Raw genomic sequence first — 23,955 nt, 5'->3', positions numbered from 1 at the left:
TAGTAATTATATTTGATATATAAGCTAAATTTGAATGTTAATTTTAGTGATAACCCACCTAGAATCTCAAAATGCCTTAATGTCATGCATAGGCACTGGGCAGTATGACTTATGAAGGTTCAATTACGCCTCCTTTATCAGACAATGAAAACTGGGATGGTGATGAAAGCTTACAGTTTGATGGAAAAACTTCTCCCGTTCTAAACCCTAAAAGACCACGACTTGAAAGCCACAAATCAAAACCTAATAAGTAAGTTGTTCAAATGTATATATTTTGGTGTAAGTTTAACATCAGGTACCACAATTATATGTGGTGGTATTTTGAGAGATGTGCATTATATATATCGCATTAATAATTAATGTTGCACACGCATGATATACGCACTCAGGCTTGCATATTGCCTACCGGTATACATTAGCTCCGCATCTTTTTGCGACACACAAAGTCGCACTTATGCATGCATATCACAGGTCAACGAACATTTGGGCACGAAAGGTGAGAGTCATTTTAGAGTATTTCAAGGCCCCTGATTCCAAAAATGCATTTTTTTCTAGTTTTCGAGATATTTGACAATGACAATAATTTTGAACTCGTGGTCAAACACTTTAAATGACCTATTTTCAGCCCTGTTTACCATTATGATGTCATAATTACGTTTGTTACTTTTGATTTATGAAAGGGAGGCATGAAAATGGTTGTGAATCTGTACATCACAAGCAGGGCTGCGATTTTTGCCTTTTTCGGCGGCAATGCCGCTCGACACGCGCCGACACTATTCGACAAATGCCGTGCCTAACGGAAAAAAAAATGAGGGTGGATGTCAAGTCAGGTTGAGGAACAATCGGGGGAGAGAGCATCACGTGATTCAATCACAAGAGTGCCGACTTACGTAAATTTCCTTGCAATAGGTGTGACAAGGCAAGGCCTAAAAACGACGCTTTACGCAAGAAATTCCTAAGAAATGCTTTTAGACCTAACCCACCTGAAATAGCTTCGCGAATCACCAATGGGTCGCAACCCAGTTGGGAAGCACTGCACTAAAATATATCTGGATCGTTGGGATTGCTTCAGTTTATAAATCAGAAAAAAAATCCTAGCAGCGAAGAGTAGACATTAATTATATTAAAGGCTTAGAATAATATTTTATTTGAAATTTTACTTTTAGTTTACACAATATTAGCCTACTATACAAACCAACAAACAAATTATTGAAATTCTTCTGTAGTTGTAAAAGAAATTACATTTAAACAAGACATTTTTATTTTAAATCAAAACTTGTCACTCAAACTTATAAAGAAATCTAGTTTTAATTTATGATATTGGTCTTTTATTAAATGCAAGATGTTCGTCTTGATTAAAAAATCATTATCAGGCCTAAAAGTGCCCAAAAAGCGATCAAAACACTGTTAAATTAGTCAAAATGTTCTGTGGCACAATCCTCCCAGTCCCAGCATAGGCGCCGACTTTTCAAAAAACCTTGGGGGGCGAGAAAGGTGATGACCTCATAGCCATAACGCTATTTTACTCAATTAAAATATTCTTTGATTAAGCTTACTGTCTTGTTTATAGTTATACCTAGGTCGCAAACCGAATTTATTAGAACTGCTGCTTAAAATGATTTCTGTAGTTTTACGCATGCAGTACGCCTAGCCGCCTAGTCGTAAAAATTTTAATACTGTTAGCTCATAATTGGAACAGTTGGAAAACAAGTCGATTCATTTCCTTTTCATGCGAGTGAATAACAACGATCAAGACAGTGAAGTTATCCAAATAAAACGCAAAAAATTATGATCTCAAGCAGAGTGGAAACTGGAAACCTGCTATCAGTTTTACTCGTATCGCACGTTTTGCTAATTACTTACCTTCTACGTTAACAACGGCGAAGTGTTTTCACTTCGGTTTTTATCGAAAGTCTTCATAGTCTTTTATCGAAAGTCTTCATAGTCTTTTATCGAATACCGTATATACTCGAGTATAGGTCGAGATGTTCGCAATTGATTTTCACCTCAAAAAGGCAGGTTCAACTTATACACGGGGCAGCACCAAAATCATTGCCGACGTAGATTACGGAGTGTGAAATGGCGTCGTCCGAAGTTAAAGTTTTGAATACGTTTATTTGCAGTGATTCAAACATAATTTTTAAATATAATGATTTCATGTCCATTCTAAACTTTATGCTGTTGAGCTGTATGCAAAGTTCACGAGACAAAACAGCAGAAAGAGCTGTTTTAAGAAATCATTTTTTTGTTTTTGCGTGTGGAATATAATTGTTCTTATTACTTAACATTCCATGATTGTTGAAGTCGATGTCAAACCTAAGCGGCCGCATAAAACAATGATGTCAGGTTGGCTAGGTGATAATAGCGGTAAGAGACGTTGTTAATGCAGGCATTGTCTGCGAGACTGCGACCAAGACTATTAAACACCTTTTCTTTTATCGGTTTTCGATTTCATTCTCACACAATGCGAACAAAACAATGCGTTCTGTTGAATCATAATAATTGAATAATAAGCGAATGCGGCGCGGAGGAACAAACTGCTGACCATGTCGTTCTCGAATGTCCCATCTACAAGTACCAAATGGAACGCATGGTATAGCAACGCTGGACGAAGCTACACTCACCTGGCTCTCCACCACCTGCCCTGAAATTTGATCTAGTCTCAAACGAAAGAAGATAATAACACTGGTCAACACATATTTTGGTGCCAAAAAAGTTTTAACGGTTTTGGGATATTTTGATGCCGCTGAATCCGAAAATGACTTTGGTTTTTACGAATTGGCTCTACTTTTTGAGATATTTCATGGTTTTGCTCCAAAAATGTGGGTCATTCCATATCTAAGCAGAAAATATAATATGGTACCTCTCAGATGTTGCTGAAAAGTTGTCATACTATGCCTGAGGCTACCAAACAAAAGAATCCTAAGTTTTAGATGAATATCTTAAACGGTTTTTCCATGGCAGCCATTTGAATTTCGGGCGCTACCCTCGTTTTTGACTTGGGGGTCGTAGGGGTAGCAAATAGCAATTTCAGCCATTTTCAGAGCCTCATAACTTTATTTGTAATTGTGGTAGAAGACTAAAAATTGCTGTGCTAGTTCATTATAAACTATATAATACTACACAATTTAATAGTAAAAAACAACATCTCGTGATGCATAGGTGTTGTAGGTCATCAAAATCCTTGTTTTTTTGGCCCGTATTAGTGTTTTTTTTTTCAATTTTTAAATGCTTCTACTACCCAAACCAATCAAACTATTTCTCTAAAACCTAATTATTTGTAATATTTGGAACCTTTTCTACTGCCAACTTGAATTTGAGAGTTGTGGTGCTATTAACAGAGATCCTATGGGGGTCTGAAAACCCTATAAGGCAGAAATGGCCCATTTTTGCTTCTATGTTTATATCCCCAAATGACCGCGTGGGCATTTTATGGTCATGCTCAAATTTATACCAGACAAACACATACATTTATTCTTTCATTTCATGAAATAAAATCTTTGTTGATCAAACTCCTTCATTATAAATTTTATGTCTTTAAAATGTAACATTTTGGTAATTTTTAGCAAATAATCTCAAGTCCGTAATGTAGGTCAGAAAAAATTCAACAATGATTTATCATGAAAACAGTGAAAATAAGTAGGTACTATGCTTAGTGATCATAAACATTGAAATGCTGACACTGTTGACCATTAATTTATGTTCAAAATGATGCTTTCCCCTCTTCACCTCAGATGACCTTACAGGTCTTTCCTTGCCATCCTGTTGTGCTGATAGACACTCAATTTGTATATATGTACTTTTTGTTTGTTTATCGCCAGCAAAACAATAAACCGAACTGAACTCACCAATGATAAAGCACCCACCTGCAATCAACGAGCTATGGTGTGGAGATAAAATTGTAGGAAAATGATCTAGTCGTGTTCAAAAATTAAATTGTTTTCAGTTTGCACTATAATTCTGCATTATGTAAAATGCATAGCTCCAATCAGCTTATCTATCATCTATTGACTAAGAAACTTTGGAAGTAGTGTCAGAACATTTTCATAATCTTTTTGGTTAAGTTTGTATTTTCGAGCACTCAATCCGTAGGTTTTTAGAGAAATATTTTGATTGGTTTGTGTGGTAGAAGCATTTGAAAATTGAAAAAAATCACTTATACGGGCCAAAAAAACAGGATTTTGATAACCCACCTAACACTTATGCATCACAAGATGTTGTTTTTTGCTATTGAATTGTGTAGTATACGGTAGTTTATAATGAACTAGCACAGCAATTTTTAGTCTTCTACCACAATTACAATAAAAGTTATGGGGCTCTGAAATTGCTATTTGCTAGCCCTACCCCCAAGTCAAAAACGAGGGTAGCGCCCGAAATTCAAATGGCTGCCATATGGGAAAGCCGTTTAAGATATTGATCTGAAACTTAGGATTCTTTTGTTTGGTAGCCTCAGGCATAGTATGACAACTTTTCAGCAAAATCTGAGAGGTACCATAATTATACAAGATATCTTCATATTGGCTGTTTTGATATGGAATGACCCACTTTTTAGAGCAAAACCATGAAATATCCCAAAAATTAGAGCCAATTCAAAGAAACCGATGTTATTTTCGGATTCAGTGGCCAAAAATCGCCCAGAAACCGTTAAAATATCTTCGGCACTCGAAAAAAAGTTTTTTTTGTTGGCCAGTGTAATTGATCTCACAGCGGGAAGACCTCGTTGAAAATAGCGCGTCTAATTTAGCTGGTTTACTTAATATTGCCGTGAATAGTTACGTGATTATTCCAGCAGCGTAAGTTACTCTACGATCTACTTTGACATTTCCATACCGTATGTCAATGCCAATACTTAGAATTAAATGAACCATCGAATGGTAGTGTCGGAAATAAGCTATTCCACTTATACACGGGAGAAAGAAATATCACCGATTTTCAGCTCAGAAGTAGGGGTTCGACTTATACACGAGATCGGCCTATATTATACTCAAGTATATACGGTAGTGCAGGAGTGTATATTGATGAGTGTTTGAGATGTAGCCTATATATTTTCACAATATATACATTGTACAATTATACATCAATACAGTGCTTATTGAAGCAAAACACGGATGACAGTTTTAAAAAAATTATTTTTTCTTTAAACTGTATTCACGTAATTGTTCGTTGTGCTGTAGTTTAAACTCGATAAAGTTTGCTAAAATCGATTTCATGTTTGAAGTCACAAAAAATCTAACGGACGTTTGGATAACTTGTGAAATGAGAATAAACATTCCACCTCGCAATTCGCATTCGCTTTATCGCTACCACGCGTTTTAACTTTGAAGTTGCTCTTCACGCACGGGAAGATAAGCAGTGTGTGAGTGTGAGCGTGCGCTTCTCAGTAGGGTCATTCCAGCCCAACTCAACCAACATTAATAAAAGTTCCATGGGCACCGTCTCAGATTTTGCTCGAAATTGCACCAAATGTACCTCTATGGGAGCAATGAAAAATCCCCAAGTTTCACATGAAAATTCCAAGCAGCTTAGATTTTACGGCCGTTTAAACTTTAAGGGCCTCATCCCTTTTTCGTAACAGTGGACCGCCGCGTTCATTTTCAATGGTTTTTGAAGGCACATATCTTCATTTCTGTGCATGCAATGTGCCTGAAAATTGGTATTATGGATATTTCTGGGCTGCTCTTTCAGAATCATAACTGGACTAGGATGTGTAGATAAAAAGTTACAGGCATCTCAAAACTGGATTTTTGTTGTTCAAAATGTAAATTTTTCACATTTTGACCATCAGATGTGAGTCCCCCTCTTGGCCAACATCACCAAATTTGTGTAATTTAGGCAATAAGCATTGTGTAGAAGCAATAGAAGCAAAATGTCTCAAAACAAACATGAAATAATGGTTTTAAAGGCTACTGAAAATGGTCACCACTTAAAAAATACCCCTCGGACCCCTTTTCCGGGGGGGGGGGGGTAGATAACCATGTAGATGGTACCCCAGAGTGATGAAACTTTTACCACTTAAAGATACATGTCTTGGCTATGCCTGATATAAATTAGAAGATCTCAACTCAACTCCGAATAGCAAATAATCTGAAGTCCGTAATGTAGGTCAGAGAAAATTCAACAATAATTTATCATGAAGACAGTGAAAATAATTAGGTACTATGCTTACTGATCATAAACATTGGAATGCTGACATTGTTTACCATTAAATTATGTTCAAAATGATGCTTTCACCCCTTCTCACCCATGAAAAAGTACCCGCCTGCTATCAATAAGCTATGATGTAGAGATAAAATTTAGATAAAAAAGCATCATTTTGAACATATATGTATTAATTGTATACAGTGTCAGCATTCCAATGTTTATGATCAGTAAGCACAGTACCTAATTATTTTCACTGTCTTCATGATAAATTATTGTTGAATTTTTTCTGACCTACATTACGGACTTGAGATTATTTGCCAAAAATTACCAAAATGTTACATTTTAAAGACATAAAATTTATAGTGAAGGAGTTTGATAACCAAAGATTTTATTTCATGCAATGAAAGAATAAATGTATGTGTTTGTCTGGTATAACTTTCATTATGACCATAAAATGCCCACGTGGTCATTTGGGGCTCTAAACATAGGGGTAAAAAAGGGCCATTTCTGCCTGATATGGTTTTCAAACCCCCATAACATCTCTGTTAATGGCACCACAACTCCCAAATTCAAGTTGGCAGAAGAAAAGCTTCCCAATATTACAAACAATTAGGTTTTAGAGAAATATTTTGATTGGTTTGGGTAGCACAAGCATTTGAAAATTGAAAAAAGCACTTAAACGAGGCAAAAAAGCAGGATTTTGATGACCCACCTAACACTTATGCATCAAGAGATGTTGTTTTCTACTATTTAATTGTGTAGTATAGTTTATAATGAACTAGCACAGCAATTTTTAGTCTTCTACCACAATTACAATAAAAGTTATGGGGCTCTGAAAATGGCTGAAATTGCTATTTGCTGCCTCCCCCCCCAAGTCAAAAATGAGGATAGCGCCCGAAATTCAAATTGATCTAAAACTTAGGATTCTTTTGTTTGGTAGCCTAAAGCATAGTATGACAACTTTTCAGCAAAATCTGAGAGGTTTCATATACACGATATCTTCATATTGGCTGTTTTGATATGGAATGACCCTAAAAATGTACAGGCCGAGTACAGGAAAACTGCTTCTTTTCAATGGCTGAGTAATATAAGAAGGAGTTGAGTTGAGATCTTCTAATTTATATCAGGCATAGCCAAGACATGTATCTTTAAGTAGTGAAAGTTTCATCACTCTGGGGTACCATCTACATTCTACATGGTTATCTACCCCCGGAAAAGGGGTCCGAGGGGTATTTTTTAAGTGGTGACCATTTTCAGTAGCCTTTAAAACCATTATTTCATGTTTGTATCAAGACATTTTGCTTCTATTGCTTCTACACAATGCTTATTGCCTAAATTACACAAATTTGGTGATGTTGGCCAAGAGGGGGACTCACAGCTGATGGTCAAAATGTGAAAAATTTACATTTTGACCAAAAATCCAGTTTTGAGATGCCTGTAACTTTTTATCAACACATCCTAGTCCAATTATGACAACAGATTCTGAAAGAGCAGCCCAGAAATACCCATAATACCAATTTTCAGGCATATTGCATGCACAGAAATGAAGATATGTGCCTTCAAAAACCACTGAAAATGAACGCCGCAGTCCACTGTTACGAAAAAGGGATGAGGCCCTTAAAGTTTAAACGGCCGTAAAATCTAAGCTGCTTGGAATTTTCATCTGAAATTTGGGGATTTTTCATTGCTCCCATAGAGGTACATTTGGTGCAATTTTGAGCAAAATCTGAGACGGTACCCATGGAAGCACTGGTTGAGTTGGGCTGGAATGACCCAGTAGTAATTCACGTTCCAGAGAAAGCCATGCGATCAGCTGCTGTTTTGCGGGCAAGAGCAACCTAGGCTGTTTTTCGCTTTCGGCATTTTTTAAGCCGTTTAAATGATCTAAATCTTTTTCGCGAAGTATTTTATCTTTGAAACACCACTTGTATTTGCCATTTTTGTTGCCCCTCAATCATAAATTTACGGCGCGTATGCCGCCCAGACCCCTTGCTAAATTGTTTTGTTTTTTTCAATTGCGACTTTACACTGTCTGTTTCATTTTTTATTAAATCTTGCTAAAAATGTGTTTAAACCTTTATAAAAAAAATTAAACCAAAAAGGAGCCTAAATATCAAACTTCGTTTTTCCTATCGCCTGTCCCGACGCTATTTTCATTTTAAAACCAGTCTGTGAGAGAAAAATGGTCGGGACTGCTAATCTAAGCTATCGGAACCGAAATATTTTGATTTCATCTTGTAACTTGAAATGTTGCCCCACATTTTAATATCAAATCTACTTATAATTAGGTTGTGTAAAATTAAAAATAGCGTAGTTAGCACACATATCTAGGAAGGAACTACGAATGAACAATTTTGAACATGTTGTGGTTGAGTGTTTGAGGGTCACCTGCAAACATTGGAATATGTTTGTTTCTCGCAGATTTCATTTTCTACCCAATTTGAAGAAAGAACCAAACTTTGAAGAAATGTTTTATAAAGGTATGAAATAAATAAAGAAACCATTGCGGTGGGCAATGCTACAATAAGCTTTTTTTTTATATAATTTTAGATTTTATTTATTGCTTTATTTTCTATATACTGTAATTCATTGCTGCTGCAGTTTAGTTTGACTCAAGGAAGAGAATATTATTCATGCTATAACTTTCATTTGAAAATCGAACAAGGAAAGTGCTATATCCCAGGCTTCTAAGCTCTTTTATTTTTCCGGGAACCAAGCAGGGGCCAAATTTTCACGTCCGACAGCCAAAATGAAAAAATCGTGTTTTCATAAATCTTTTAATTAATATCGGTTTTTGCTTTCATTCAGGTAAGAATAACGTAAACAAGGCTCTAAAACAGGGGTGTGCAACGTGCGACCCATGGGCCAAATGCGACCCGCGAAGAAAAATTGTGAGGCTCGCGAAGATGTGCCAATTTTGAATTGTGTGCGGCCTGCGAAACGTGTTTATAATTTAGTTTAGTCTGGTACGTGTGAACAATTTATTGTGGAGTGGATTACTGTAGATTTCGAACTTTCTGTTAATCATTTTAAAACTCCCACTGGCCACCACCAATCCATTGTATTTAATTATTTGGAACGTAAAATGTATGGTCATAAAAGGCATTATGAACTAATTACGACTTTGGAAAGCTCACGTACGGACAGGAAATCTTTTCAACTTTCCAACTTTGAGAGACTATGAAATGCATCCTGAGAAGAAAACTGATGTTGCAGACTAACTTAAAAAGTGAATTTTTGGCTCGTTTCAAGGACTTCAATGACATAAAATCTCCTGAACATTTGTTTGGTATAATCGCTTCGCCATTCAACACAGACATTGACAAGGCACCAGCTGATATCCAACTTGAACTGATTGATCTTTAAATCCGTTTTGGATTTGAAAGTAAAGTATTTAGAAATGAATCTTGGCGATTTTTATCGAAAACATCTCAACTAAGATGACTTTCCACATTTCAAAAAAATCCATGGCTTCAAAAATGGATCTTTTAGGCTCAACGTGTTTGTGCGAATAATTTTTCTCTAAAATGGGCGTCATGAAATCTCCTTATCAATCTGTTCTGACAAACGAACATTTTAAAAACAGACATCGAATTGCGAGCACTTCCATTAAAGTAAATTTGGAAAAAGTTGTCGGGAAAAGAAGCCAGCTGCAAATTTCTCACTGAACTCGTTTAAAGTCGGTGTGACAATAAATTTGAATAGCATTTTTCTTCAGAAATTTGTGCGTCTTAACTTATTATTTCTGCAAGGAGATAACCCCTAATAATGCCATAAAAATAACATGAATAACAAAAAAACTACTTTTTGTGCCTGCAAGCCGCAAGTACTAGAAATCATATGTTAAATAAACGTGCGGCCCGCGGTTTCACCCAGTTGTTAATATCTGGCGTTCCTGTAATAAAGGTTGCACACCCCTGCTCTAAAACATTACTACACTTGTAAAATGCACTGCTTCTCAAATAAGTGTAAAGAGTCAATCCTCGAATTTTTACAGATCGATACTCAGACTTATTGCAAAACTTTTATCAGTAATATTTACCGTCGGCGTGTGAGAGACTTTGACTTTGTTTTATTTGTGAAAAAAGTGTTGGCTTGCGGAAGCCGGCAAACAAACATGGCCTACCGGTACCGGTGCGATAGTTTTTGGAAGCCATTTAACGACTTCTCCGTGGCCGTTGGGAGAAAGGCCTGATATCCCATCCTTGCATATTAGATATGGTATACACTCTACACACAGTCATTTGAAGTTTTATTGTTATTCTGAAAATAATTAATAAATCATTAAATTGCATCAGTTGGAATCTACACAACAATAGCAATAACAGTTAAACAATTGGATAAATTCGGTAAATGTGGATACATTTTGTTTGGAAAATTTCATATGCAATACTTATTTTACTTGACAAATTCAATACCGATGAGGACAATGAATGAAAGAGTGGGAACATTTTCGAAAGCAAACTATCAACGATGACCTGGTTGAATGTTGATGGTGACGATTGCGTTATAGACCAAGCTAAAGTTTGATTTTTTTCTATAAAAAGTTAACTTACATAATCCAAAAACCCTCTTTAGGTATTTCTTTAATCAACTCATTACACCTTGCACTTAATATTCTTGTAATTTGCGGATTACAAATAAATCAAAATTGCAAAAAGTTAAGGTTTGAATAAAATTTTGTGTTTTTAATTTAAATCACATAACATTGCTTACACATCTATTATGCATATATAATACCTTATGATTAAATGGACACAATGGGTCGAATTAGTGTTGCATCACATTCAATAAGCTCAGGTTTGAACATTGAAACGTTTACGGTGTTTGAAGACCTTACTAGTCACAGCTCATAGCTGCCACTGTTCTTGCAGATTACTTGGTGGGCATGATTTGCTGCAGCAAAATGACATTTGCAAATATTTCAAAAGCGATAATTTGAATTATTGTTTGTCTTCAGCAAGGATGAAAGTGGACCAGTTAGAAATGCAATTTGCCAACCTCCATCTATTCACTGACCTTGCCAATGAAGTTACTGCAGATGAAATATTTTGTGAAATAAAAGTGTGCATTGAAAAATGTTTGCACAATAAACAACCAGGTATTGTATAGCGTAGTTTTCGAGGTATAATTAATAATTATATTAGTCTCGAAAATAAAGGCTTGGTCAGCAGCTATTGAGTAAATTTGATATGGAAATCAGACATAACAAAAAAAATTGACAATATAATTTATTCGAGCAACATTTGAAAATGCCTTGGCCTATGGTGCTGAAAGTTAGGCTCCAACAGAAGTATCAGAGATCGTCTCTATGGCTGCTATACCAGACTTCTGAAAACACCACTCAACGTTAGCTGGAAGCAGCATTTCACCAATAAAGCTTTTACAGTGGCCTGCCGCCACCTTTCACTAATATGATCAGACACGAAAATGCAGTTAGCAGATCACTGCTTTAAGTCAACAAGAAATTTTTAATCTTTTTTGGGAACCAAATTATGGCGGAGAGAAAGGTGAAAACTTAAATCCAATCAAGCAACTTATTTTAGAACCGTAAAAGTTTAAAACTTTTTGCAGCATTCGTATTTTTCACAAATTGTTTACAAAAAACAAATAAAAAACGCCTAGTCATAATACAAATACGCTTAGAAGGAGCCGTTGCAACGTTGTCTATCGTCGTCGAACTACGAATATCGAACCTGTTGTATTATGATTGCAGACCAGCTGTCCCATCTGGTTGAGGCTCTCTTTGCTGTTTCTAACGCAACTTGTAATGTTCTTGATACTGGAATACATTATTACGTTCAAAATTATGCTTCAAAGATGTATTATGCAGGTAGGTTTTGGCAGATTTTGTTTGGTTACGTTGCATCATGTCTTCAAGCCTTAAAACTCGTGTTTTTTCCCGGCAGCCATCGTGGCCTACCGAAAGCTCCTTCTCGGCGTCCAAATCTGCGTGCTTGGAGGCAAAAATACAAATAACGATAACACAAGTAAATAGAATTAAACTTGCAACAGTGCTAAAATGATCTCTTAGTGTTGTTAAAGTCTGGGCGACGTCCTGCTATAGAATCGTTGTACCACGCAATAACTGCTTTATCGGGATTGTAATCCGGTATTGTGGAACCATCCAACGACACTAAATTGTTTCAACTGCTCGCTGCTCGGTAAATTGTTTCAACTGCATACCGTCTTTCATAAAACCTGACCATTTATACCATTATGATGTCACCATTGAGGGTGTGAACTGTGAAGTGAAGTCACTAACCCACAGCGGGAACATTTCTCAACCATGAAGACACGTGTTTTCCCTCGGATGTCAACTCACCTAGTTCTCTTTTTTAACAACGATTCAATGTCCGACAACATTGAATCGACATAAAAACTAAAAACGACAATATTGCCAGCCGATGTAAATTAACACTTTGGTTTAATACTTTGTTGAAATAAACGTCGGGAATTACAAACAAGACTGGTGATCGCAGCTGGATATTTTCCACACAATAGCAAATGTTCCCGCACAATGTAACAGTGGTGATTATGACGCGCTGAGAATTCTGCGTCACTCTTTGATACTAGATATTTTCCACAGTTAATCCACGATCATTCTGTTACGAAATTAAATAATTAGCTAGAAGAAACCGGCGGCCAAATTGGCCGACTGAGGAGGTAGCACCGGCGGTCATTCAAGTACTACTTAGCGGCCATGTCCGGCGGCTGCGTTAAGATTTGTGTCTTTTTAGAGCACTATTTTTAATTTTTTTAACGTCCAGAATTATTGCTTTCTGCAGATCGGTTCTCCTTACACAATTGTGGAAACCAGAGTTTGCTTGGGTGGTTTCATTGTTACGTCATCGCTAACAATTTGTTACTTGATGTGACAAAAGGAATTTCGAAAGTTTGTGCCACTTTACCTCATCTCAAGGTACGTTTTTTTTTTGTCGTGTGATTTTTTTGCTGACTTGGTTAAATGCAGGGCGCCATAGAATCATGTCACACTCTGATGACGTAGCCGACTATTTCTCCCTCATTCGACTTTGTAGTTGCCACAAAATGACTTCACACCCGGTACATTCGACACTGTGTTTCAGGCTCATCACAGCAATGGTATGCCTGTTCTTGAACCTGGTAACCTCCTCACCAAAACGTCTTGCCGCGTTATACATGATGCAGCACTCATTGCCAGGAATATGTTCAAAAACACTGTTGCAGGTAAGAGAAAAAAACGATTGAAACACTTTACTTGTATTTGGTTAAAAGAGTTAAGAAGTTGTTGACCAATGTTAATGGCAAATAGTATAATCGACTGATTATGATCCAACCCTTTCTCGACTGTTCCAAGAACCATGTCCAGATGTACATGTTCATTCAAGAATAGTGAAATATTATGCTCAATCTGCCAAGAAAGGAAGAATATCGATAGTTCATCTAATTAACTAATTATCTTCCTCAGAGACTTCCGATTGGCAGCGCGTCTTGTCCATCGTCCCGTCGCCTTGTCCTTGCTTTGATCAGTTAGTGACTTTATGCCGGTCCTTGTTGCCTGCTGATGATGAGTTTTGGAACATCATCACGTCAATAGTTAATTCCGTTATCCAAGTCTCCTCACAACGAGACACAACCAACATGGCCTACTTCTCCGAGATCAAGTGCAGTGACATCCAGGAGGCGTTGTCTTTCTGCTGGTGGTGGATGCAGACATTGGTGTGTTTAATGGTTTGATTGTTTTAGCGGTAGAAGCGCTCACGCCGCGATCCCTGTAAACACACTACACAGTAGTAGCTGCGAAATCTTTCTTTAAAAAGGTGCTTCTACCGAGTAACACATTCTACTGAAGAACATTGAATCGACTACGAACCGGTGTTGGTCGTTCTAAATCTGCAATGTTAAGTGGGACTACAACACGGGCCCAGTTACATGTATCTGTGGTAACAAGTCGCTAACAGCAGACCATCTCTCTGTGTGCATTAGCTTGCCACCCAGTGCAGCAAGTGGGACCTTTCAATATATAACTCCGCCGTAAAAGAATGTGTCAATTTGTGGTGTATAAATTAAATTTAGAAGACTCGATAGAACAAGTAGAACTGTTTTATTCATTCAATTTTTCTTCGTTGTTTCTTCCTAAACACTGGGACTGTGTTTAGGAACATACTATTTTCTAACAGGGACCCAGTGGGCAGTGTCTACACTTGGCTAACATGACTACAAATGGTCTTGTGGTTGGACAATTCACCGCAAGTTTCACTTGCATCAAACTACCTTTCTATAGTTACATTTAAGGCTTTAAGGCGTTCAATAACTGTTGGGGAGTGTTAGCAGTTGATAAAAAAGAGCTTTTGTAGCAGAGGCCAGACAAAGTAAATAACTGTGCGTTTTTTATTTAATATGATAAAATTCTCGAAGCAGTGTTTTCCCAGTAAGCAAGTCAGTCGTCGTTTACAGTGTTTTGGTGGCTGGGTTAGTGCTGGTGGACCTCACATTTTAAAAAATTCTTCGACTGGTTCAACGTTTTGTTTCTGCTTTGTGTTTCATTCAATAGTGACGTCAGCGTCAACAACTCAAGCCAAGCACTACGGCCATGCAAATGTTGGTACTTTATCATTGCAGCCTTTGAACGGTGAGGTTTTGTGCTGCCACAACTTGATCAGCCGGTTGGTTCGTCTCTCCGTGTCGCATTGCGCCAATGTCGAGTCTGTGTTTACCCTCCACTTGATGTGCTACAGAACAGCACTGATTTCATTGCAGTCAAAGACGGGTAACCGGGAATTGAAGCCATCCGAACTTGCTTCGTTTAATTTGTTATGGAGATGCGTCAGTCAGCGGTTGTCTGCTGTTCCAGCCAAAGAAAAATCTGAAGGTAAAATTGACGGGATCTTGTGGTCCCGTCATTGTTGTTATCTTTAACCTTTCGCTGATGGAGGCAGGCCCGATTGCACATATTTTGTTGACGATGATTTACACATTGTTCGTCTCTCGTATTGTCGCTAAATATCGGGGCAGCTGTCGGTTAGTCACTGCCTGGTGTCATCGCCAATTTAGACAAGGCCTTCCATACCATGGATTGGAGAGGTCTGTACAGCAGGCAATCCTTGATTATGTGGGCTGCCGTCTGCATCTCACCTGCAGCTAATTTATTGTTTTTTTTATCTTATGACTTACGTTGTGAGTTCATCTGTTTCGGTTCACATACTTGTGTAGGTTTGTGTTCTATTATTACGTTTGCCTGAACTGCTGAGTGTGAACACAACGCAAAGTTGTGTTGGGATAATCAACTCCTAACCGGCTATCAGTATTAACAGCATCTGATAGCTCAACAGATAGTTTCACAATAAAAGAAATGCCAAGATAGGTCAATGATGGTTTAACGTATGCACTGAGCAGCGTATTTCTTGAGTGACCCTTCATTGAGCGGCATCGTAGTGGAGGGAACATGGGGAAATTTTTCAGTCTCGTTGAGTGGGCCTGAAGAATCTAATCAGCTAATTTTGTTTAGGAACCAAGCAATGCTCCGTGAAAGGTGCTTCAACCCGCGATTGGTTGGATGAGTGCAAACATGTGCAAGGTTTTGTTTCTACAAAAAGACTTGATGATCGAGGAGACAGCTTCAAATTATTTTTATCTGTCATGGATATTTTGCTGAGGAGCAATGGAGGGAGGGTGTGGATCCAATTGAAAGACCGGTCAGTTCCTTCCGATATTGTTCATTGCATGCAAAACTATTAATTTGCGATTCGCACGATGATGAAACTTTATTCAAGTGTAATGTTTGATGGTTTATTCTTTATAAGTCATTCGCCAACCCTGCGCTGAAGAGGAATAAACTGTTTTGTGATTTGCAGGTTTTTTCTGCGGCTCCAAGCAAACACAATGAAATCGGCCACTGAGCTCGGTATTCAAAGATTCTTCCTAATCTCTTTCATCATTTTGAGGTTGTGTCCTTTGTCAGCGTTGGAGGTCACCATGAAGGAATGTCTCTCAGTTCTGGAGCATTGCATAATTGAAAGATCCCATTTACGCAGGAAAGAGTATGTTTTAGCAGGTACAGGCGTAGCTCGTTCTATTAAACAATACCGTTGTAATGTGATTGATAGTGTATTCACTATTCATACGAGTTTCTATTACGCTTTACAAAAGTCACCGATGAGATGCCACTCTGATGTGCACACTACAGTGGCAGTGGTCATAAAGTTTCATGATGGCCCTGCGGCCTGCACTCTTCACTTCAGTGTCCGGCTCTCATCTTGACCGCAACTTCATGTTTCAAAGGTCTGTACGGCCACATGTGCATCTGCAACGAACGGAGAGCTCTATTCAAACCAGCTGCTATCAAAGCAAGGACAATATTCCAAAGCATTTGTAGGTTTGTAGTGTGGGGTCTCATCTGTTTTCGTTTCTTCATGAAAATGTTACATAACTTGCCTCATGACATCACAGTTTTAAAACCCAACAAGCCATAACTGTCGTCTAGCCTAACTCTATTTCAAACTGATTTAAACTTATTTTTCTGTCTGCTCACTACTATACCAGTTAGTTACAGTAGATTTCTAAACGAAATTTTCATTAAGTTTATTAGTCGAATAATTGTCTTCCTAAGACTACCTCATTATGTAGGATGCACAAAAGCAAACGTTTGTTTTCTGCAGAATGGATTATTTCCCACCAGCTACTTTGACAGTGTGTTGTATGTTTTTCAGCTTGCTTTGTGACAAGAATGTCAAGATAGACCATTGGAATGAAGCCTACCAGGTTTTCCTTCAATACCTCAACTCCTTTGCTTCTCTCTTGGCGCTATCAAGACGTTTTTCCCCTGACCAGGTACGATGCGTCGTGAATGATCTGTGTTCCGGTCACTTTGTGCAGTTCATGTTTGGTGGAAATCATTTACTTTTCTTTACACAGGCCATCCTGCTTCCTCCAAACTGCTTGAAGGACGGCTTGAACAGCTTACGGCTGACTGAAGCAAATGACATTCTTGAATTTCTCCAACTTCTGCTTTCATATTTAAGGTAAGTTGCATCTGGCAAGACCATGTGTAATGAATTTGTCCACACAACTTTATATTTTTTTCTTTCGAAAACCCAATACAGGTTATGACAAATCAAGACTAGAAGGTGGCTTGTCTCTTGTAGGTTTTGTTAAAATCCGCACTACGTCACGTAACTGCAAATCAACGAATTACCACAGTAACTGTTTTCTTTGCTTTATTTGTAATTCTTGGTTTAGCTTGTAGTGCCACATGGAAGTCCACCAAACGTCTTCTGTCGCTTTTTCTTGCAGCTCTTACGTTGATTCTGCTTGCGAGAAAGCGTTCGTGGATTTCTGCTGGTCAGTCACTGACCAGGTGCTAGCTTGGCTCAAGAAGCTGGTGATTGGTTGTCCTTTTGAACGTCATAGTCAAGTTTGTGACGTTGTGTACGATCTAACAAAGCTGTGGATGTCATTGTAAGTTAGAAGTGTGAACTAACCTGTGTGGAGTATTATTGTTGTTTGAGATAAAACTTATCGAACTGAGAAAGCCTCTTTTTCTTTTTTTGGTGTGTGTTTACTTTGACGTTCTCTGCATGTTCGCTCCAGCAATGAAAAATTGAATTGGCATAACCAATAAAATCCTTATGGAATCAATCTGTCCGGTCGCAGTTAGTTTAGTGTGGCCAGATAGAATTTTTTTCTCGATTTGGGATAACTCCAAAAAAAGCAGAAAAGGAAGTTTGGATCTTCAGTCGTAAACCCCCCCGCAATGAATGGTCATATGAGCAAATACACAATCTATTTTTGCTACCTTTCTTTTATGTTTGCAGAGAGCGCGCGTACCCATCCGATCGGCGGATGTTTGCGGAGTTGTGGACGTATTTTTCCTGTGACGTTCATATCGCGGTGACGTTGAGATGCGATTTCATGAGTAGGTCTATGAATGAGCCTATCATGCTTTCCTCTTTCAACCGCCAACCTTTAGTTTCTAATCTTAAATCGAAATCAATTCCTTCCATGTCCGACACCGCCATTCAGGGATGGATAAAATGTTCCTCCGTTCTCTCTAATGAGGATCGGTCTCTGTCATCACTCACAAGGTAAAAGACACTGTGACGTGACAATATGCTGTGTTGGTGAAGAGAATAGCACCATGGTACGGGTGTAGCTCCTTTGTCCATTTTGACACAATCGGTTGCTAATTTGTATGTATGTAGAGGTGAGCGGTGTTTGTCAACAACCAGCATAAGCCGGTTTGACTCCCGGCTTCAGCTGGTTATTGAAAAACACCGCTCACCTCTACTCACTACTCAGGGTATAATAAATTGGGTGGGCGTAGTTGCTGAAGTAAGGCAGCCCAGAGAAAGGAATTGGCCTCCCTACTTTCTTTAGTGCCGAAGATTTAGTGTAATAAGAACCTTATCTTCTCATCCCCCGATGCTTGAATCAAGTATGGGACTCACTGTAAATTCAGTTTTTCGGAGTCACCGAGGGTGACCGGATTTCTCAACGTGCTGCAATCGCCTCCACATCGACCTGTCCTATACGTCATGTTGTTAATTTTAAAACAATGTTTTTCCTGTCCAGCGCAATGGGACGACTCGACGCCATCCAAACAGTTTCAACCGGCCAACTTTCAGAGTTCACGTTTCGAACGTTTCTTCATTCTCTCGCTGACAAGCATCACAGGTCAAAGGTGACAATAATCATATTTTATTTTGCGCCCATTGCGACAACATACGGTGACATTGCGACAACATAAGTTGCGATGCGATGACAGTAGCAACACAACATATAACAGGAAGCAGCGAAGAGTCGTGTGGTCATCGAGTCAGCTGCTTCCATTTTCCTGGTATGCTATTCATTCAGTGTCTTGCCCAAACCCAGCGCATGCTCTAGAGCGGTGTCGAACAGACATTCATTCGAGCGTCCAGCAGACGTTTTCACAACTGAGCCAAGCAGCCCACACAGTCGGTGAGATGTTCGACCGTTCTGTGAAGTGTAAAACATATTTCCAAACATTGTAGCCATCCACAAACCGGATATTTCTTCAGTGGCACCTTCTGTTGTCAATATTACAATCTTTTATGAGTTTTTTTAAACGCAAGCTAGGAGCATCTCCATGAAAATCAAATAATTTTCCTTTGTCATTAACCCACCAAGGAGAAACCCCACCTATAGTATGTTATGAGCATTTCAAAGTGCAGAGAAAGATATGGAACCTGTTAATATGTTTCTACGTGCATTATTTTGTATTAAATGAAATGATGTCAAACATTCACTTAACCACTCCATCTTGTAGAGAGGTTAAACACTGGTTTTATTTCACTGTAGAATTTTCTGGAAAAGATATCTTGGGTGAGCAAAGCCAACCTGTGGTTCCCTCCTGCCGTTGACGCCATGTTGCGGGCTGCAAATGATGCTCGGCTTATCCCCCATGTCTACGCTTCCTTGGGAACCATATTGGAATGCTGTGGTCCTTTGCTCCATTCAGTAAGATACCATGTGGTTCATTGTGCAGTAGGTAACTAGGTATAGTTCAAACTTATTCTTGATGCTACATTATGCACCTAACAAAATGTAAAGTTGGTTGGTTTTGCTTTACCAATCCTGTAGCTTGCTGGTAATATTTTTGTCATTGATATTGTGAAGATCGCAACTTCGCACTCATGCTGGCACCTTTGATGTCATCGGTTGTTCGATCGGACCTTCAATACTTTGAGTTGCCGTTACATGAAGCAAAACAAGCATTGTGAATGTTTTCATTGCGTTCCAGGGAAAGCCATCCTTCGTTTCAAGGGTTTTGGAAGGTTTTGTGATTGACATTTCTAGAATGAAATACTCGGAAGCAGCTCTGGCAGCCCTGCACAATCATCTGCATCAAGTAAGTTGCCGGCTCGGATCTTGTGAGAGCGAGTGGGCTGCGAGGATAATCCACTGTAAAATATTCAATCTTAATCATAATGTCAAATGTTGTTGATATCGATTACTTTATGTCTTCTGCAGGTCATGGTTGGTTGCGTTCGCATTGGTTCAAAGAATATTTTCATTGGAGGAGTCCTAAAGCAAATTGTCAAAACTTATTTAACAAGGTTAGTTTTACTTGGACCTTTGTAAAGTAATTGCGTTCAACCTGCGTCCAGTAAATTGAAATGAAAAATGTAGGCCTGCAGCTTTTGCAAGTAAAGCTCTCATTCCAATAACTTTGTAGTCTACTTACTAGGCTTCACGACATCATGCGAAGAGCGCAAAGTTCTTCCAATTACGTCTGTGGAACAACTCAATCTGCCTTTTTTCATTTTGCTGCAAAGATATTCATTCTTCATTGTGTGTAGAAAGAGGAATATCAACTTTTTTGTTTTTACTAGCTGGCCATGCATAGAAAGCAATGGGCAACAGCACCCCTTCCTTCGTGTGTTGATGGCACCTAGTAGCGAATCCACCATATTGGAACTACTCTATTACGTCCTGGACACGGGCATACAGACTCACCGCCTCGTAACGGTAAGTGGGCCAGTTGAAGCAGCGCACAGGGAAGCACTTTGTATTTTTATATTCAACATAATTTGGAACATTCTTACATTGAGGATTATTTAACACTTGTTTTGTATTTGCAATAAGCGAAACTTATTTAACACGGAGCCATACCTTCCAGGCTGTTGAAATTGTGTACGAGTGGTTCTGCTGCAAATCTAAGGAAGACCTTCCCAACAACCTTCCTAACTTCGCAACCGTGCTTGACAAGATCCGACCTCAGCTGCGATTCAACCAGGCATTGCTAGGGAAGGTTGATGAAATGCTAAGAACGTTTAAAAGTGCGACTGTCACCTAGTTTTCAACGCGCGACTTTGTTTTATAAAGTTTTTCATTTTTATTGCTCTGTTACGGCAGAAGACGCCATTTTCGGTTGCGTTTTATGCCATGAAATAAAATCTATTACTGGTACTGTGATGATCAGAAACAAAAACAAACTGAACTATAGTAGAGTTGGATTAATTACACAATTTTCATTTTAATTACATTATCATTTTTTTTTAATTTCATTCAATTACATTGTTCCGAAGTTTTCAAATTACACAATTTCAATTACTTTCAAATGTGATCAAATCATTAATATCCCGATCGAACGAACATGGAAGGCGCCATATTGGAGTTTCAGTCTTGTTTGTGATCATTAGTGGTGCATATCGTCAGACTAATAAAATAATGGCGTAACTCATTTTTTCTTGTTTTGAGATAATCGAAAAAAACTGTCTACACGGTTGTTTTTATCATATTTATTGTACAGTTAAACGAAAATAGCATGTCGACACAAGTGCAATGAGCATGTATAGCCTACTTTGATTTGCTTCATTTTGCATCCCATAATGGGCTGGCATGACTTAGGCCATTTTCTGAATGCACTGACATGACTTAGGCCATTTGATATTTTGACTTTATCAATATGAGTTTTTTAACGGTGACATAATAACAGTGATAATACGACTAGAATTAACAGGCAAATCCCTAATAGCAACTCCAATCTAACGATAGGAGTTATGTTTCATGCTAGACTGCATATTTTGCCCAAAAACAGTTCACAGTTGGCAAGACAAGCTGAATAAATTATCAGTAATGAGGCAAATTATCAAAAAAGGAGTGGCACAATGTTGGCATAACATGTTTCATAGATTGGAGATCATTGTATTTCCTCAATTTGATTGGAAGATGGCTTGAAAAAATAGAAATTCATGTAGTGTCGTCTAAGTTTGTTTGTGACCGCTGTGGCAGATCCTCCCATTGTGCAGCCTCACATAATGGGACCTTGTACAATGCCTTTTCACTGCTTTCATGATTTCGGCCTCTAAGATCATGAACAGTGTGATCTCCAGCTTTCTTTCCAGGCCTAATACTCAACAAGCATCATCCATCGATTTTCATAAAATCACTGTGTTGCATCCTCTGTACATTGTTGGGATGCGGTCTGATCCTGGCATTCTGGCTGATAATTTCGTAATCTCTCGTCGTAAAAATGTTGTTTACCAATTTTTGCTCGATAATACTGTGCATGCTATCGCACTCCATTTGAGCGAGACCAGCCACGAGGTCCTTCTGAGTAGTAGTGATGTCATGCTTCCATGCAAGGGCACAGTAGGCACCAGAGACATTAGAGTTTCTATTTTGATATCCACACCCATCACTCCAAATAACTATCTCCTCCAGACCGGGGCTTCCACAAATTACCCATCTGAAATGATTAAACTGCAAGAAAGCGAATACTTCACAGCGAAAATCACTTTCTGTTTCATTCCAAATAGAGCAATAAGCATCTTTTGATTCAAGATTGAATAGTGTAAAATTGTGTACCTGCAGCTTGGTTTTATAGTAGGCTACATAAATAGGCCTTAGTTTTACTGCCTTAGTTTTAGGACAGAGAAGTACAGCCTGTAAATCCATTGACCATACGGATTTTACTGTGCTAGCGGACTCTTTGTCTTCGTCTTCTCATCTCAAGCTTCAACTTGATATGGTCATCGTATTGTTCCTTGGTAATAATACTGTAGGCTATTTGAATGAAACACACACGTCGCACTGACCCTTACGTGGTATGAACAGAGCACCCGGCAGCCCGTTGCAACCAGTTCCCCTGAAGCTGCACGTTTCGATGTTATTGGGCCGCAGTGGACATGGATCTGGCCAAGAGTGTGTGCGTGGCCCTCGCGTAGTTACGACCACCGTAAATAAACATACAAGCAAATGGCCTAAATTGTTTCAATTTGGACCTGGACCAAACAAAGCTCAATGGCGATGATATCACGGGTAACGGGGACACTGGACAGGCTTGGTAGAGTTGGAAGCCTCCAGCCTGGTTTCACATATTGGCGGCGGATATATAATGATCGTCTCTCAGTGCCTTTTGCCCACGTCTTTTCCATCACAGACTGGGCCTCCAAAGCCACATACGACATCACCATCCAAACTCAATTTGAAGATCAACCAATGCTCGGACACGAGCTGGAGCCGACGGAGAAGTTCTCATTATGAAATACTTTCCTAAAAAAGGCTGTGCTCAATGGTAGTATTCCTGATGATTCAGCAAGCTCTTTAGATTGTGGATAAGAACTTCAGCTGCATGGAGGTATGGGCCCAGGAATGGAACGAGCTGCCACATATCCCTCCCCAGTTTTCAGTTATACCAGCACTCTCCATCCCTCCTGGAGCAGACCTCTCAAGAAAGGCATGGGTCACATTGAACAGGATCAGATGTGACGTTGGCTGCACTGGAGCTAACCTGCTTAAGTGGGGGTTGCATAATACGCCGATATGTGTCTGCGGAGCGGTAGAACAAACAATGCAACACATACTCCACGAATGTCCCATTTTGCGGCCCCCAAGTGAAATCATTGGTATTCGACAACTGGACGCAACTACCGTATCATGGCTGCACGATAAGGCATTGCCAGTCTAAGCTACTACAAGTCAAACGAGAGAAGAAGCAAGCTCTTTGTATTGCCGATGAAGTTGGGTTATGGTATAGTTCCAGGGTACAAGAATTTCTTCTTTCTGTACATTGTGACCTTTCTACAGTAGGCTAATGGGAATCTACAGTAGGCAAGTCATTTAGAAATTTCGCCAAAAAGTGATTTTCCTCTTTTCCCACTTTGGCACATTTAAGCTACCTAGACATAAAAGTCAATTCAAACGTTTTAAAATCTATGTTTTCCTATGTTCTCCTTCCTCCATCTGTGAAACTCAAGAATGATGGCGAAGAACTCAGCAACGAGCTTATGAAGTCGCTAAGTGTGATATTAAGCTGAGAATTAATTAGGTACCGTATCCAACAATGACTTGCTGCAAAAACCTGCCATG

General features: G+C 38.8%; 1 protein-coding gene across 2 annotated transcripts; it reads left to right on the top strand.

The window, feature by feature from the left end:
• Positions 1 to 21,267, top strand: LOC145782354 (protein MMS22-like). 2 transcript variants are annotated; one of them, XM_082594139.1, is made up of 21 exons: positions 1 to 250; positions 8,563 to 8,621; positions 11,102 to 11,242; positions 11,858 to 11,974; positions 12,930 to 13,063; positions 13,230 to 13,350; positions 13,592 to 13,842; positions 14,746 to 14,995; positions 15,632 to 15,818; positions 15,978 to 16,177; positions 16,405 to 16,498; positions 16,833 to 16,953; positions 17,038 to 17,144; positions 17,416 to 17,580; positions 17,937 to 18,206; positions 18,694 to 18,802; positions 19,441 to 19,599; positions 19,883 to 19,990; positions 20,113 to 20,198; positions 20,475 to 20,610; positions 20,762 to 21,267. In XM_082594139.1, exons 1-21 carry the CDS (start codon positions 105 to 107, stop codon positions 20,936 to 20,938), a joined length of 3,138 nt encoding a protein of 1,045 aa, XP_082450265.1. In that variant the 5' UTR covers positions 1 to 104; the 3' UTR covers positions 20,939 to 21,267. The 2 variants fall into 2 exon arrangements, with proteins under 2 accessions (XP_082450265.1, XP_082450266.1); XM_082594140.1 differs by lacking the exon at positions 11,858 to 11,974.
• The last annotated feature ends 2,688 nt before the right edge of the window (positions 21,268 to 23,955 follow it).

This window comes from Aplidium turbinatum, chromosome 13 (assembly GCF_918807975.1).
Source record: "Aplidium turbinatum chromosome 13, kaAplTurb1.1, whole genome shotgun sequence".
Classification (NCBI taxonomy): Eukaryota; Metazoa; Chordata; class Ascidiacea; order Aplousobranchia; family Polyclinidae; genus Aplidium; species Aplidium turbinatum.
This window is presented reverse-complemented; position numbering and strand designations above follow the sequence as displayed.